Here is a 16,777-nt window from a genome sequence, read left to right as displayed (position 1 = left end):
TATATGCACATCTCATGTATGTATTATGTATGTATATGCATGTATATAATATTATGTACTTATGTTAGTGTGTTGCGTGTGTGTAAGGGTATTTTGTTTATAATTTTAGGTACATTGGATACGTCGTTAGGTATGCTATGTGGGCTGGGGCAATGGGCGTGTGGGATAGTACACAGAAATTTGAAAAGATACATAAATATGCAGAATTTGTTGGGAAATTAATGTACAATTTAGTTCTGTTTGTAAGTAGGGGCTATATAAGCAATATACAATTTCAAAAATTTTAACAACGTTCATAGAACTTTTTTTTTTCGTTTTTTTCTTATACTTTTCAACACACAATAAATCTTATACGTATGCTTTTGAAATTTGACTTTGACTTTGCGTAAAACATTAGAGAGCTTGGCTTTTCTTTTCAAACATATATATATATGTATATAAATGTATATATATATATTATAATATATGTATGTAGAATATCGTATATAAAACGTTAAAATCTGAATCAAAAAGCAATGCAAAGACATTCAAAAAATTTCGTACTTATTACGGATGCAATTAACATTATTCTGAAACATTTTTGTATTCTGTATTTGACTTTGTTCTCAACATGGATATATGTATATATGAACATACGAATTAGGTCATTAATTAGTTCCTAGTAATAGTACAACAACAACAATCAATGTTGCAATAGCAACAAGAACAAGAACAACAATCATCCTATAGTCCAGGCACGGCCCCTTCCCACTCCCGTTCCTCCCCGGTACTTGGGACTTGGCCTAAACGCAGCTAAACTTGATGCCGTCGTCGCTGGAGTAACAGTTCTGGCAATGAAGCTTGTGGTTGCGCACCCGCACGTCCGTCCCATTGAGTCCGTCGCCCAGCTGCACGTGGCAGACGCAGCACTTGAAGCAGTTGATGTGATAGAACAGCAGCAGCGATTCAATGATCATGGCAGCACCGCGACCTATCATAAACGGCAGAAAAATCAATCATTAGTAGGATCTTCTAGGTGCATATTCTTTTCAGTGAACAAGATACCTTCAGAAGTTAGTTTTTGCTTAGTTATGTATTAGTCTTTCATTAATTGTAGCTATTAGTGATTATAGATTATGATTAGTTGGACTGAATCAGACCCATACAATATATTTGAGCGCTTTGTGCACTTGGCGACAATTGTCGTGGGTGCAGCCCAGATCTGTGACAGACATGTAAGCGCAAAAAGAGAGATGTGTACATATATAGAGGCGAGAAATGTATTATCGAGAAAGCTGTGACCATGATCTATTACTGATCCATATCTGAACCCAACTATGAGGCTAGTGAGTGTTTGAGAGTGTGTGCTTGTGATGCTCGCTGTGACAAGCCTAGACAATGAGGCCAAGACAAGAGTGAATGAAGAGCAGGAGGAGTTGGGATATAGATAGAACCACAACACTCACAACCAACGTAGTAGCAAAGTTTACCTAATTCGTCGCCGCAATGAGAGCACTTCTTCTTTCCACTGACGCTGAGCACCTTCTCCTGGCTGCCGCTGTTGGTGTTGCTGGTGTTGTTCGTGCTGATGGTGTTAGTGGCGGTGGATTTATTGCTGCTGATGATGGACTGCTTCTGCTGCTGCTGCTGGTAGCCATTGGTATTGCCATTGACTTGGCTATAATTGCCATTGCCATCGAACCTATTGGGGAGATAAATACGATTAGAATACAAGCATTAAAGGAATCGAATCCACGGGGACACCAACCGTTTGCGTTCTCCAATGCCCTTGCTCTGAACCCGCTCCGTCAGCGTTTGGATGATGGAGTCGGGCAGGGGCTTGCCATTCGATTTGATGCCAGGCATCGATCTCCTGTTGAGCTGCTCGATGCGTCGCTGTTCCGCTTCCTGGAGCAACCAATGGTTGTTGTTGTAGATGGCCCCATTGTAGTCGGGCATGGACTTGCGCTTCTGCTGCTGTGCGGACAGCCAGGCCGGATCATTGGCCAGGTTGCTGTCGTAGCTCTTGCGCTGCTGCACTTGCACCCAGCCATCGGTGTACTTGGGCTTGGGAGTGGCACTCAGGGCGAGGAGTGTGTTCCTCGACATGTTGCTCAGATTCTGGGCAGACTGATGATGGTAGGCGGCTGCCGCTGAGGCTGTGACGGCTGGTGGATACCCGGAGCCAGAGTGGCGTGGCGGCATCGGGGCACCGGCAATCTTCACCAGCGAGCCGCCATAGGCATTGGCGGAGCTCTGGCGCTGCCGCGTGCTAACAGCATAGTCCGGCTCCAGGCCATGTCCGTTGCCTATGTGCATCGCCCGCAGTGGTTTCGTGGGAGGTTTCGGCGGCGCCAGCATCAGCCGGCTGGAGAACTCGTTCAGGTCCGACATTGACTTGCGGTAGTCCGTGTCCATCTGCTGATACGCATACATCGCCGCCACCTGCTGCTGCTGTTGCTGCTGTTGCTGCTGTTGCTGCTGCTGTTGTGGCACGTTGGCGTAGATCTGCTGGGGATGCGGTTGATGTGGATGCAGCTGCTGCTGTGGCTGCTGTTGGTGCTGTGGCGGCTGGAAAGCGCTCAGCATGCCGTTGCCGATGCCCAGGCCATGGTGGAGGTCCTGGAGCGAGCGACGGTTGTTCGACATCAGCATCTTGGCCCCGTGCTGCAGCTCCCGACGCGCTATATTCTCGCGCAGCAAAAGGTTCTCCCGCTGTCGCTTTAGTTCCTCCTGCTGGAAATGGTTAAGGTTTAGTATTCCCTTTAATCCGTCCCATTCCTCACTCACCGAAAAGTGCAATAATTCCCGCTCCACGCGCAGCACTTCCCCCTGCTCTCGTATCTTCTCCTCGATGGACTGCATCTTGGCATTGGCCGTCGCCGTGGCTTCGCTCAGCGATTGTGTGGCCGCGGCCGCCGCCGTTGCCGATTCTGTCCAGGACTCGGCCGAGTTTCCCTTCACCGTCTGCAGCAGTGGCGTCTGGGCCGCCAGGAGGGTCTCATTCTGGTAGATAATCTCGCCCCCCAGCCCCGACACTGGTGGAGGCGGCAGCGGCGGCGGCGTCGCCTCCGACTGGGTGTCATTCTCCTCCGAGGAGTTGGTGTAGTGCTCGCTGCTCTGGCGGGAATGATTCTCTGACACTCCAGAATCGCGGCTATCTCCTGGGAATCGGAAACGTAGAGAATTTTGTGGTCAGCTCTCTCTAATGGGGAGGCATTCATTGGGGAAGCACATCCATCCCCGCCACCACTTTGGCAACTAAACGGATTATTTATACTTAACCTCGTAGGGGCGTGGCGGGCCGCAGCCCCCGGGCAGATGGTGTTCTGTCCTTCCCATCCCCTCATTTGTGATTTGCTCATTGTCTTCGTCATTTGCTTTCACGCCCTATTGGCTTCTCGTATTGGTTTTTCCCCCATTTTCAATTGTAACCCAAGACTCTCACCTGTATCGGAACTATCACAGAGTCCCGCCTTGATGTACAGCTGCTTCTCGAGGCGGCGCTCCTCCTGCAGGAGCTGCGCCATGTCCGGCGGCGGGGCCACGGTCAGCTCCAGGTAGCTCTCCACATCGTCCAGATCTCCGTCCGTCTCGATGCCCAGGAAGCTGGACCGCTTGTTGCGCAGCTCCTTCTTGATCCGCTTCGTGGAGTTCATGCGCTTGATCGGCGGCGAGGGCTGGGCCGGCTCCAGCTGCGACGACTGCATATGACGACGCGTCCCGTTCGAGATGGTCTCGTACGTGTTGTCCGACGACCAGGTGTCCGTGTTGTGGCCCAGACTGCTGCCCAGGCCATCCAGCTCGTCGTCGTGGCCCAGCGAGGCGTCGTCCACGGGCACTGGCGGCGGACTCTCGGTGGGTGGCGGCGGTGGCTTCTCTTTGGGCGGCTCCATCGATCCCACCGGCATGGTCCCCGAGATCTGGCTGAGCTCCAGGCCCGTGTAGAAGATGTCGATGTTCTCGTACACCGGAATGGGACGCAGATGCTTGGGGGCATCGTAGTAGGGCTCCGTTGCCTTGGGCACTTGATAGTAGGGCTCTGGATCGGATGATGGTGCCGCTGTTCCGCCGATGCTGTTCTCGTTTTGATTGCTGTTGCCGTTGCTGTTGCTGTTTTGATTAGTATTCTGATTATTCTCGTTATTGTTACTGTTACTCGTTTGTTTATTTGGAATGCTTCTCCTGTGACTCCTCCTCGTCGAGGCTTGTGTGCCCTGTATCGGTGTCTGTGTTTGTATCTGTGTCTGTATCTGTGTGGATATCGTCATCGTTGCTATCTGTTCATTATCTACTTCATGCATAGATATAGTCGAGCTGACATTCTCGTAGATGGGCTCCCGTTCTCCCCGCTCTTCCTTCCTCTTCTGCTCATCGGTTTTATTTGGCATCTCTGTTGTGGTCTCCCCCTCCACCTCCTCCTCCCTTGGATCGATCTCCTCCTCCTCCTCCTCCTCCTGCTGCTGCTGTTGGTGACGCTGCTCTTCCACCTCTTGCTCCAACTGCTCCTCCTGCACATCCTCCTCCGCTTGCTCCTCACACTCCTGCTGTTGTTGGGGCTTTTCCATTTTCCTGCTGGTGACAGTGCTGGTGGTGGCTTCTCGATCGATTGCTTCTAGCGCCAATTCAAGAGCTTCGTTGATCTGTGGATATGGGATGAGGCGGGGCATGACCAGCGAGCGAGCGAGCGAGCGAGAAAGCATCAAAAGCGTGCATGATAGAGAGAGAAAGAGAGAGAGAGAGAGAGAAATGCGCATAGATCGCATGAATTTTCAGTTAGTTTTTGCACACAAAATGCTGGCTTTGCAAATAAAATAAAAACTAATTAACAAATTAAATTAAATAAATAACAAAAATCAATCAAACGCAATTAAAGAATGAACACACACTCTCATCGGGACCATGTCGGTCCCCAATGGGAGTGCGAAAGTGGGCTCTCTAGGGATTTCATCGGTTAATTCTTTGGACTCAATTCGGACTCGGCTGCAATACGCAGTTGCACGTCGAACACTTGAGTGGTGGGGTAGGAGTCCAAGTACGAGTAGTATATGGAACTAGTGCCTCTTTCTGAGAAAGGGGGCCAGATAAGTTCCGCTAATCCCCCAATTAACTTTTACGGAAATACTCGTAGATTACAATCAATCGAGAAGCATTCGTATCTGATTGTATCTGAACAGTCGCACTGCAGACGAGTGCAGATTGAAGATTCATTAACGAAAGAGAATACTTATCGAATTTGGATCCTATCTAAAAGTTGTCTATTCTTTGCTCATGGATCACTCTACGTTGTATAGTAGGAAGATAGTTTCCATTGCATTTTTACTTTTTGTTCAATAATATTTCCACTCGTTTGGGATTCCCTCGTTTCGTTAAGCCAAAGTTTGTTTTTCCTCCGATTTCTCACGTGGGTTCTCCTTGGCACTTAGTTCCGAGAAATCAATATAATTTGAAGGGGAAACACTTGAGAAAACACACAAATTCTACGCAATTCTTCAAGCGACTGGGGAACTGGTCGTCGTCGTCGCTTACCACTGCTTTACGATCCGAACCGCCTAACGAACTGTGGCGCTGAAATCGATTGATTGATATTTATGTAGCATTATTTGCTGTAAAAAAGGAAGATGACCGTGCACCGCCGTATGCGAAATATTAGCACGATTATAAATAGCTGCTCTGATGGGACGTCATAAAGATAGCCAGATATTGTCGATGGAATGGTTAGATATTCGTCGGCAATACGTATAGCGGGTAGCCCGAACGAACCCCAGGCATTGGGGGTTTACTGAAGACTAAACGTAAGCGGTGCAACCATCGACTGAACGAGCGATTCATTTAGATAAAGAAATGGCGGAAAACACATACATATGCGTATGTATGTACATGTGTACATAGATACGAGTATATGGGGCGACAAAACTGCAGAGAGTGGGATCAGGTGAGGGGGTGGTGGGGTGTGCGCCCCAAAGTATACCTTGTTGAACTGAAACCCCACGCGGCGATGGGGTCTTCTGACATTTGGCATTTTAAGGAGGTGATAAAATATGTTAAACGCAACATGCAACAAATTCAAGCAGAGACAAACAGAAGAGACGGAATGAAGGAGACAGGCAACAGGCAACAAAAAAGGGGGAGACAAACATAACAACAACACAAAAGAGAGATAACGACAGATAGAGAACACCGCTTACCTCGGAAATTGTAAACTTGCAATAATTTTTGCTGGCAGTAAGCATGTAAACTATGTAACTGCGTTAAATTAAATATAAATCACACATCATTTACATTATTATTTTAGCCAAGGAACGAGCGCAAGGCATGTAAGAGAAATGACAATGAATGGATCAAATACAAGTACTCGCTATAGCATATATGTAGATAGATAAAGCCTTAGAAACATAGCCTCAACCTCTGGCAACGGATACAGGATGGTGGAGGGAGATCAGGATTTAGCGGTGGTGGGGGTGGGGTGTTGGTTTTGTTTTCAGGATCCACGATTCTTTTCTTACACCGTTGCTACACTACACTTTACACTGCTACATGTACTGCTCCATCAAGCAGTGCCAAGCAGTTCAGATATAGCCCTCTAGCGGCTGAACCACGTATGTCAATATGTCAAGTAGCAAAGCGTTTATTTACATGAAGCGTGTAGAAACTATGCGAGTGCGGAATATCATAGATATGATCGATATCCATGTCCGTCCTTTTCAAAATGGCAGTTTCTTCAGGTTGATTTCGATTTAGGTTTAGGTTTATTCATAAAATAGCACAACAATTATATCTCATTTTGTAGTTTTTATAACATTTGTTCCTCTTTCTTTTATTGAGGTTTTTCTTTATAATCATTTTTTGTTCCTTTTTTTGTGTATTAGCGCGATTTTGTTCTTTTTTGCGTGTGTTTTTGTGTGTGTATAAAATATATAACCATAAAACATATGTTTGACATTTCTTTACATAAAATCAAATTTCGTTTTTTTACATAAAAGTGGGGTTTTAGTAATATCGTATTTGTATTATATAGATGTATGCATATAGAAAGAAAAACTGTAGCTTACGTAGCTTGAGCCCATAACAAAATGTAGAAAACAATCAAAAAGCAAAGAATCCGAGAATAAACCAAAGTAAATAAATAATTATAATTTGTGATAAAGTAAATTCGATTGAAAATTTCATTCGTTGATTTTGATTTTAAAATGTTCAAGTTTTCTTTTGGTATTTTCCGAATGTAACATTTGGATAATCATCAGAGAGGAGGATTTAAAGTCCAAGAGAGAGCTTTTAGTTGTGGGGAGAGCTTCGAAGAGCTACATTCACTATGAGAGAGATCGAACTAGAATGAACCATTATCCCTCTGATCTGTGGATGGGAAACCTGTCGAACCCTCTCTGATCTTGCAGATCTTTAGTGTGGGATCATTATTACTCTGATCTGTGGAGAGGAAACCTGCTGAATAGTGCTTTGGGTATAGTCTAAGCTCTCTGAACTTCCAGATCCGACATTACTTCTTCATAGTACTGGCAGCAGCTGCCTCCAATTTCATTATCTCATCATCCAACAAATCGCTGATCTCCTGGGTCAGTGCCTTCTCTGTGGTGTTCTCCTCGAGTATCTCATCTGTGGTGATCTTCTTGCGGATCTCAATGCTTACGGGTGCCGGAGTCTTGGGCAGTGGCGGAGGGCCATCGCCCCCAGCCGCCCCTTCATGCTCATTGGCGATATAGAACTTGGAATTGTCCACCTGCACAAAGTCCCCTGGGGTGACCACATCAACGCCACTGCGGGTGCTTGTGAGGATCACCTTCTTCTCGAGCGTTTCATTCAGAGTGGGATGATGATCTTTTTGGTGATGATTTTGGGCTGCCGCCTCCTCGTGGTGCCCGAAATTCCGTCGCAGAAAGTCAAAGATATTCTTGGTTTTCTTCTCCTTTACGGCCACTGGCGGTGGAGTTGGCGGGGACGCTTGTTGCTGTTTGGGGGAGCTGGGCGGAGTTACCTCCTTCACATTAATCTCCGTTTCTATCAGGTGAGTGCGAGCTATCAGGGGTTGCTCTGGAGCCGGAGACGACGTCGGGGCATAGCCCGCTCGACTGATCGAGTCCGTGCCAGAAGCAGAAATGCAACAGGACTTGGGTATGGGTATCTTTGACTTTCTGCCCAAAAGCGGCGTCGACGGTGTGGCCGGGGAGGGGGCTGCCTCGGGCAGTGATGACCTCATCATCTGACTGCTGGCCAGTCGCTCTTCGGCGATGATCTGCTCGCAGGTGTCCATCAGTGCCTTGGAGTGGGCCGCCCTGGCAGTGCCAATGGGGGAGCTGGGCTTGACGATGGGCAGCCTTCCGGCAGCGCCATCGCAACGCTTCACATCCGCGTCGTTAATGTCCTGGAAGCCCGTGGCCGGCACTGGCGACTTCTTCACATCGATGCTATCGCAGAGGGGCTCCTGGGCAGGGGCCAGACAGTCAAGGAGACCCGCACACAGAGCAATGTCCTCTTCGCTGGGCTTCTCATCCAACTGGTGGACTTTCTCCTGCCTGTAGCCATCGCAGCGCTTCACCAGGTCCTCGCTGACACTCTGATAGCCAGTAGAGGGCAGTGGCGCCTTGGCCACATCAATCTTATCACAGGGCAGCTCCTCAATGGCCATCTGCTCGAGATGCTCGCGATCTTCCGCGGACAGCTGGAGATCTTTGGGTGCTTCTCGGTCGAGGAACTGCTGGCACAGCACCATCTCCACGGATGGCGAAGTGGGTCGCGACGAGGCCAATTTAAAGAGACTCGATTCGTTCGGCGAGCACACCTTCAGGGCCGGCATCTCACAGGGTGAGGAGGTGTGCAATAGCAAGGAATCATTGGGTGCTAGAGGATCAACTCTCCCTGAAGCCAAGTGGGAGGTGGGAGTGCGAGTAGGAGCAGGAGCAGGAGCAGGAGCAGGAGCTGGGAATATCTTGCTCGGTGGCGAGTGCACAATCGCTCTGGTCTGTCCCACCACTGGGGCATAGTCTCCGGAGCTGCGATCCACAACGTCCAGCGATGGCAGCGATGCGTCCATATGCACCCTTTTATTGGGCTTGGGCGAAGCCGGAGGCGTCGTGATCTGTGGTATGCGACTCCTGGTCAGCGGCCTGGGCGACGAGGGCACCGATGGGGGTGCCCCATCGCTCGTCTGGCTAAAGCAGTTCGACAGAGCCTTCACGGTGTTGGGCTTGGGCAGCTCCTCGGGATGAACGATAGTCACCGGAGGTGCGCACATGATCACCTCCGGTGGAGGCACTGCCACATGCGCTGGCTGCTGCTGCTGCTCGACTCTGATGTTCCGCCTTGGGGGCGGCGGAGGCGTTGGTGGCTTCTCCAATTGCCTTGAGTTGAATATCTCCACACGACCATTGATGCTGAACTGCTGAGGAGTGCTCGCCGCCGCGTTGGTGGTCAAGGGGGAAGCTAAGGGACTATTCTGTGGTCTTGCACTCGTGGCAATCCTCACCGCCTTGGGCGACATGGGGGGCTTGCCCATAGGACGTGGTATCTGAGTGGGACTTGGTGGGGTCTGGTGGGTCGGATTTATCTGTGGGATCGGTTCGATGGGGCTTGGAGTTGGCTTGGTAAAGTCAAAGATCTGGGTGAACTGACCGGGAGAGGTGGTGGGTGCCGGTTCGGCGACCTCTTTCAGATCCTCATCGTTTTGAAAGGTTTCCTTGAACATTTTAAGCAAATTGCGATGATGGACCATTTCGTTGGAGGGCTTTCTACGCAAGTTACAATTAGGAGACGAGGATGTGGGATTGGGATGCTGGTTTGGTTTTGGGTTTGGAGTGGGATTGTGGCTGGGGCCAGATTCGGACACCGACACCGACACCGCTGAAGCAGCTACTACATCAACATCACAAGGACTTATCTTAGCGGAATCGATAAAATTGTTAGTAGAACTTACACTAAATTCCATGTCCCGCAATGGAGGAGCTGCCGCTTGGGTCGAGGCTGCGGATGGTGCTGGAGCGGGAGCTGCAGCTGATGCTGCACATGGTGATTGGACCTGTGGCTGCGGCTGCGGCTGTTGATGCGGCAATGGAGAAGGATTCAGATCGGTGAGCTCATCGAACTCCGCTTCGATTTGGTTGACCGCGTTGGCAGCCTCCTCCAGCTGTCGCTCCTCGATGGCCAAGGCGGCGATGGCCGCATTGAGTTGGAGCTGCTGCTGCTGCAGCTCCTCGTTGGTGTCCTCCTGAATGCCGCTGTCATCGTTGGTGCCTGTGCCTGCGGCTGTGGCCGGGGCCTCCTCCACGACGAGTGCTGGCGGTGGAGGGGCAGCGACTGGGGTCTGTTGTTGCTTTTGCTTCTGGTTCTGGCTCTGATGCTGCTGCTGCTGCTGTTGTTGGCGCATGCGCTCCTCCTCGCCCCGCATTATCTCCAGCTGGCGGGCATCTATGAGGGCCACCAGGGGGGGCTTCTTCTGCTGATCCTCTTTGGTAACGGACTGCTGGAGGCTGTTCAGCCGCTGCTTGAGCGGCGGCACAGGCACATCCACACTCTTGCTGTGGTTGAAGGCGTTCCGCTGCTGCTCCAGGCTCTGCATCCGATCCCGGATGCTCGAAATGTCGCCGGAGAGTCGCTTAATCTCTTGCTTGGCCTGCGGCTTCGAGCCATTGGAGGCTCCACTGTTGCCGTTCGTTAGGCGATCGCGCAGCACCACCTTGGGTGCAGCGGACGGGGCCCCGGCTCCGACTCCGACTCCGGCACCATTTGTTGCTCCCGATTTGGCCTGCTCGAAAATCTCCTTGCGCTTCGATATGTCGACCTTGGGTACATCCACCTTCTGCTTCTCCACCCCCTCCTGGGTGTCGCTGGGCGAGGTCACTTCGAAGCCGCTCAGCCGATCCTCGATCTTCGATCCCCGTCGCGTGGGGTAGGCAATCGTCTCTCCGTTCGAGGATGGGGATGTGCTCATCTTTCCATTGGCACTGCCATTGGCATTGCCGTTGCCATTGCCATTGCTGCTGGCCCGTTGGACACGCTGCTTGTAGTCCTGGATCGCCCCCTCGTAGGTGTACTCGCAAGGATCTGGCGAACTGGCCGGCGCCGTGCTCGAGGATGTGTCGTAGCCGGGCGAGGAGATGTACTCCCGCAGGGCACCCGCACTGGCCGCTTTCGATGCATTCGCCTTCGATGTGGTGGCCTGGCCGCTGGCTCCACTGTTTCCATTGCTGCCGTTGCTGTTGATGTGATTCTGTTGCTCCTCCACGCTTCCTCCAGAGGCACAGGCAGCGCCAGAGCCAGAGCCAGAGCCAGCTCCTCCAATGGCCTTGTCCAGCTCGGCGGCATTGTCGCTCTAGGGGAGAAAAGTGTTCAGAAATTAGTGGATGGGAGCAAGATTTCATCTCATATTCTACATCTATCTACGGGATACAGATCCATAGCCATAACCATAACCTTTGGTGGAGCGTTGTTCCCAGACAACTCCATTCTATATTTGTAATATACTTTCCAATAGATCTACGACTTTCTCTTCCATCAACAATCACACACACACACGCACTAGTACCCCACTCTCTTGGCCATTCTAAGCTCCTGTCCTGTCCATTTTCCCCATTAAGATTCCCCTTCTTTTCTGTGATAACGCCACCCAGTTTCCAGGGGTCGTCGAAGGGCCGTGATCCAACATTAATTTGCTGTATTTTATGGCTAGATTTTACGGCTGGCGACGACAAGCGCGTCTAATTGCTCAATCCCAGAGACACCATTTCCAACTCAATCGCCGGCTTCAATCGGAATCGGCTCTTCAGTATTCCGTTCGTTTATTATTTGTTATTGTTATTGTGATTTGATTGTTGTTTGCGTTTGTGCGAGAGCATTTGATTAATAAACAATTTGTGTTTATTGGCCCGCGTCGCTGGCCAAACACTTTCCAACGAGGCTCCACAATGCACAATCCGCAATCCCCAATCCTCAATCCGCAATCAACAATTGAAAGCTTCGTCGGCGAAAATGCTTATAAATGATATTTAATTTTTAATTTGCTGTAATTGTTTATAAACGTTTTGCCACAGCACCACCAAATGGCGCTTAATGATGTTAAATAAAAAACTAAAGCAGAAAAAACAATAAGAAATTAGAACAGACAGACACACTCGTACATAGATGACAATAGAAACGAGGGGGAACGTTGTGAGTTGCTGCGGACACCGCAACTCTACAGTTATACCCGATACTTAGTCAGTATGGCTCTCCTCCGGCAGACGCCGCTAATATTAAACGACACGACAAAGAGTGCGTGCCAGAGAGACAGAAAATCAGTCGGGCGGAGACGGACAGACGGACGGACGGACGGACGGACGGACAGACGGACAGACAGACATGGCTCAATCGACTCGGCTGTTGATGCTGATCAAGAATATATATACTTTATGGGGTCGGAAACGATTCCTTCTGGACGCTACACACATCCACTTTTACCACAAATCTAATATACCCCAATACTCATTTTGAGTATCGGGTATAAAATTAAAAGCTCGCGTCGAGACTGGAAATTGTGCTAATGATGCGATTGTCAGAGCCTTTGCCATTGACCCCGTAGTTCGGGCTCATCTCAGCGGTTAGTGGAGTACTCACCATGACACTGTTGTTGTCGTAGTCCTCGGAGAGACTGCTCTTGCCGCTGGCACTGCTGGTGCCGATGCCCAGGTCACTCAGATCGTTCGCCTCGTCCTCGTTGTAGACGGCCAGGGAGGCGAGCTTCACACGAGCCCGGGATCCGCCGCGCTCGGCCCTAAACACCGGTGGGATATTCACTTGGTTAATATGCGAGTACACTTGATTCATGGCTAGGCTCGGCTCCAGCACTTTCAGCTCTCGAATCGAAACTGAAACTGAAACTGAGATACTCGAGCTTCGGACTGGGGGAACACTTGCCTCTCCTCCATCATCTCGGTGAACGTCTTCGATTTTCGTCGCGTCCGATCATGCTCCTCCAGCTCGAGCTTCTTCGTTTCCACCACACGATCGATGATGTGCTCGACACGTTTTCGCCTTGAAGACTTCCAATTGTCAAGGTTCTGTTCCGTTCCGATCCGTTCGGTTCCATTCATTATTATATATTTGTGTGTGGTGTGTTATTGGTTTTGCATTGTTGGGAAGAAGAAAAAGGTAGAAAACGGTAGCGAAAGTTAGTATTGAAAATAAATAAGGCAATGTCTGGGCTCTCGTCTCTTGTTGTATTATTCGCATTGTCGCTGGGGAAGTTGGGGAAGAGCAAAAGTTTCTTTTGATGGCAATTAAAAAGTTTTTGACTCGGCTACGGCCCTACGTGACACAAAGGCCACGTGAGATGTGGCCACGAGACGCACGAACTTTGCCCATCTTCATGGCTCATCGTCATCGCCGGCTCGTTTATACTTTTTTTTACGACCATACGAGAGATATAGAATTTCGGATAAGTGGAAAGCATCAGAGAGTATCAGAGAGATGTGCACTTCTGCGAAAAGCCAAAGAAGAGCTATCTTCTGGGGGGAAATTCCAATACACTTATCTGCTGAATATTTATTTCCTCAACAGTTATTGGAACTTCCGCTGTATACTCGTATGTGTATGAGAAATTCTATATTTAAATTTCGGACAAAACTTTCCTTCGATTGAAAACTTTTCGCATGGGAAACAAAACAGCAAAAAGCAGAGCAACGAGAAAAGAGACCATTAAAACGGCATTTGGACTTCCTTTCCCATCGGAGCCCCAAGCCGGTCGAACGGTCGCCCAATTCCAAAACGTTGTACGCATTTTAATAGATTTTTGCTTTTCTTTTTGCTTTGGGACATTACTCGTAAAACAAAAGTTATGTCTGGGAATCGCGCAATCGATGGAACACCATCATCCATCCATCCCAGCCATCCCAGCCATGTGGGGGATTGGCCAAGCGACCGAAAATCCATTTCAAATGCAGCAACTGCATCGAAACAGCTGATTAGGTAATGAGCTGTCGTACAGTCACGTCAAAAGGCGGCGTTTTTGTTGAGGTTATGAGGCAGACAGCAAACAGATTTGCATGTAAGCCGAACATTGTGCAAAGAAAATACGGGAGTGGGGAGTGTGGAGTGTGGAGAGCGGAAAAAGCAGCCAAATGTAATAGTTGTGATTATGCAATGGCAATATCGTTATGTCCGCTAACGTTTCGGCGACGTGCATTGGAAACTGGAGCGGCCATAACGAGCCATGTGCCCGGTGCCCGGTGTCTGGTGCCATGCCCAAGACACTCGTAGTTTTATCTCAAGAGTTTACCCTCGAACGATATACGAAACATTCCATGCGATTTAGAAATTTGTCACGACTCTGTGCGAATGTGTCAACAGTTCGGACAGCGTTTCTCTCTCTCTCTGCGGATCGGCGTGATATATGGTAGCGGGTGTACTCACATTTTGCCACTCCTCGGGCTCCTCTTTCTGCACCTCCTTCAACTTCTTGACCTCCTCGGCCTTTTTCAGCTGCTGCTGGGCCGTCTGATACAGATTGCACGGCTTGATCTGGACAAACTGCATGGGATTCTTCGATGGAGGCGGCGGCGTGGGCTTCGTTACGCGCGCCTTGGTCACATACGATGTGGGATCCGGCGATGTAATGGACTGCAATTAAACAATAAGAATAATAAAGTTTTATTTTCTAATTAGCATGAATTGAAGGGAGGGTAGGGGAGGGCAAACTGGAGGCCAGATAAAGATCTAGAGTCAAATGCAAATGTCAGCAGCTCTCAGATGTCCAGGGTGTGGAGTCATTGCTGGCACCGGGCACCGGGCTCTGGGCACTGCTGGCTGTGTGGGCAGTTCTACTCATTCGTATGTCTGTATTTTGTTCGCTTTTAAATCCTATTAAGTATTTTGCTTATTAAGCCGCTGTTGCCCCTACGGTCGGGGCTGCCTTGAACTGCCTTTAATTGCATAAAATATTCAACCGGGACTTATATGGAAATGCTGATTGGCTAAAGACTCGTAAATAGGTAAACGGAAACCTTGGATACCTCTTAAGAGTCCTTCTCCTTGAGTGGTATGGTGTGGTGTGGCGATTTTTAGGGAATTACTTAACGTTTTCGAAAGTGCCTGTGAGTCATTTTTCTTGGTGATTAATTCAGTTTAACAAATACACATATTGTTCGTTAACTAAAGGCTTGATTCCATGACTCATTTTTCTGGATGAAAGTCGATCTTCTCACATGGAGAGTTCTCATAGATTTTCAAAACTCGACTTGCAATTCTCTGGGATTCTCTTTTCCAGCATTCGCTTGTGAGTATCGAGCATCAAGGGCGCGACGCTGCTTTAAATATTATTTGTATTTAAGGAAATTCTTTTTTTAAACCTACTCTTTTCTCTTGCACTCATCTAAGCTCTGGAGAATATATTTTGTATTTTAGGTTTTATATTCCACATATTATTTCCGCTTTCTACGGCCTGGCTTTTGCTTTCAACTGTTGACAACACCTAAGCGATTGCCCGAGTGCATTGCAAGTGCTTTGACCCACCCGGCCACCCGATCGCCCCACCACCCCACCACCCAACCACCCAACCTCCACTCCAGTCCACACATTTATGGGCAATAACTTTGTGTGGCAAAAGTCAAGCGTCGGAACACTTCCGTCAACGAGAAGCAGGGCAGAGCTCAGACTTAGAACCAGAACGAGGCCCCACCTCAGACGATGGATTCCGCACTTGACTTGGGAGCAAAAGAGAAGCAAAGGGGAGGAGTGGGGTGGGGTCATGTAGGGGCTCCATGGTGAAGCAGTTAAGTGATTTTGCTAGGAGGTCTGTTCTATATATCTGAGACCAGTGAAACTGCCTCCAACCCTCTACCCATAGTGTACAATCTTAGGGTTTAATTGATGGTCAAACTCACCGATTTCCTGCCACCACAGCCGTTTGTGTCGCTGCCATTTGTGGAGGTTGCAGACGTGGACATCAGATCTTCGCTGCCCTCCAGCATCATCACTTCCTGCTGCTCCGGGCCCTCCATTTTCTGCTAAATGTTATTTCGAACCTGCCTGCCTGCTCTTCGGGCTCTTCTTGAGTGAATTCTTTACTTTCTGCTTGGGGTTTGGGGCTCCAGCGATGGTGCGAGTTGTTGTTGTTGTTGTGTTTGAGAGGAGAGTGCGAGATGAGCTTCTCACATGGCCGCAGCGCGGCGGCGGACTCCTACGCGGGGCTCGGGACTCGGGGCTCGGGCCTCTGGTCAATGGCTCAACATGACAGTGGAATAGCAATATCGATTTCAGCTGCAGAGGTGTCAAGTGTTGCGCCACCGCCCACGCGCCTCAGGCCTCAGGCCACTGGGCCATCAAATACGGAGGTGTCCAATTTCATTAGCTGCAAGATAAAAGACACAAACTTATTGAATACTCAATATATGAAATGCAGCGAATGGTTAATAGAGTGTGTCTGGAATGCGTCTTGGAATAATCTAAAAGCCATTAACCCCTCAGAGGAGGAGCCAGCGTTGGGCCTGGAGCTAGAGAGTGGGCAGGGCAGGTGTCATCGGTTTGGCTCGGAAAAAACGTTAGTTAGTGGCTTCAAAAGAATGCTGAGCTACTTTCTGGCATCGCAGATCCGTGAGGGATCTATAAAAACTTTCAAGCATTTCCTCAACTGAACAATGCTCGAAAAAGTACATTGCGGAGTTCAATTAACATTCATCAAAGTGCATCCATAAGATGCTTTATCTAATTGTGCAACTCTGGGATGGGATGGATGGATGGATGGATGCCGCCACTTGCCACGACTCCACGCAAGGGGACCCACACGCTGGTATGCGGGTCAATCTTATAAACTTCTGCC

At 49.2% G+C, this 16,777-nt stretch overlaps 1 protein-coding gene across 7 annotated transcripts; it reads right to left on the bottom strand.

Moving 5' to 3' along the window:
* Positions 1–522: 522 nt before the first annotated feature.
* smash (smallish) lies at positions 523–16,269 on the bottom strand. 7 transcript variants are annotated; one of them, XR_004468493.1, is made up of 11 exons: positions 15,843–16,269; positions 14,374–14,580; positions 12,880–13,022; positions 12,580–12,736; positions 9,905–11,299; positions 3,428–4,622; positions 2,770–3,143; positions 1,748–2,715; positions 1,446–1,681; positions 1,045–1,201; positions 884–970 (listed from the first exon to the last, which is right to left on the bottom strand). XR_004468493.1 is itself a non-coding variant. In XM_003736743.3 (10 exons), the coding sequence occupies exons 1-10, from the start codon at positions 15,957–15,959 to the stop codon at positions 783–785; spliced, it is 4,956 nt and encodes a 1,651-aa protein (XP_003736791.3). In that variant the 5' UTR covers positions 15,960–16,269; the 3' UTR covers positions 523–782. The 7 variants fall into 7 exon arrangements, 5 of the variants coding, with proteins under 5 accessions (XP_003736791.3, XP_033232803.1, XP_033232804.1 ...); XR_004468494.1 differs by having other exon boundaries at positions 1,470–1,681; XM_003736743.3 differs by lacking the exon at positions 1,045–1,201 and having other exon boundaries at positions 523–970; positions 1,470–1,681.
* Positions 16,270–16,777: the final 508 nt, after the last annotated feature.

Source organism: Drosophila pseudoobscura, chromosome 2 (assembly GCF_009870125.1).
Source record: "Drosophila pseudoobscura strain MV-25-SWS-2005 chromosome 2, UCI_Dpse_MV25, whole genome shotgun sequence".
Classification (NCBI taxonomy): domain Eukaryota; kingdom Metazoa; phylum Arthropoda; class Insecta; order Diptera; family Drosophilidae; genus Drosophila; species Drosophila pseudoobscura.
The sequence above is the reverse complement of the archived record's forward strand: the minus strand, read 5'-3'. Positions and strand labels throughout refer to the sequence as shown.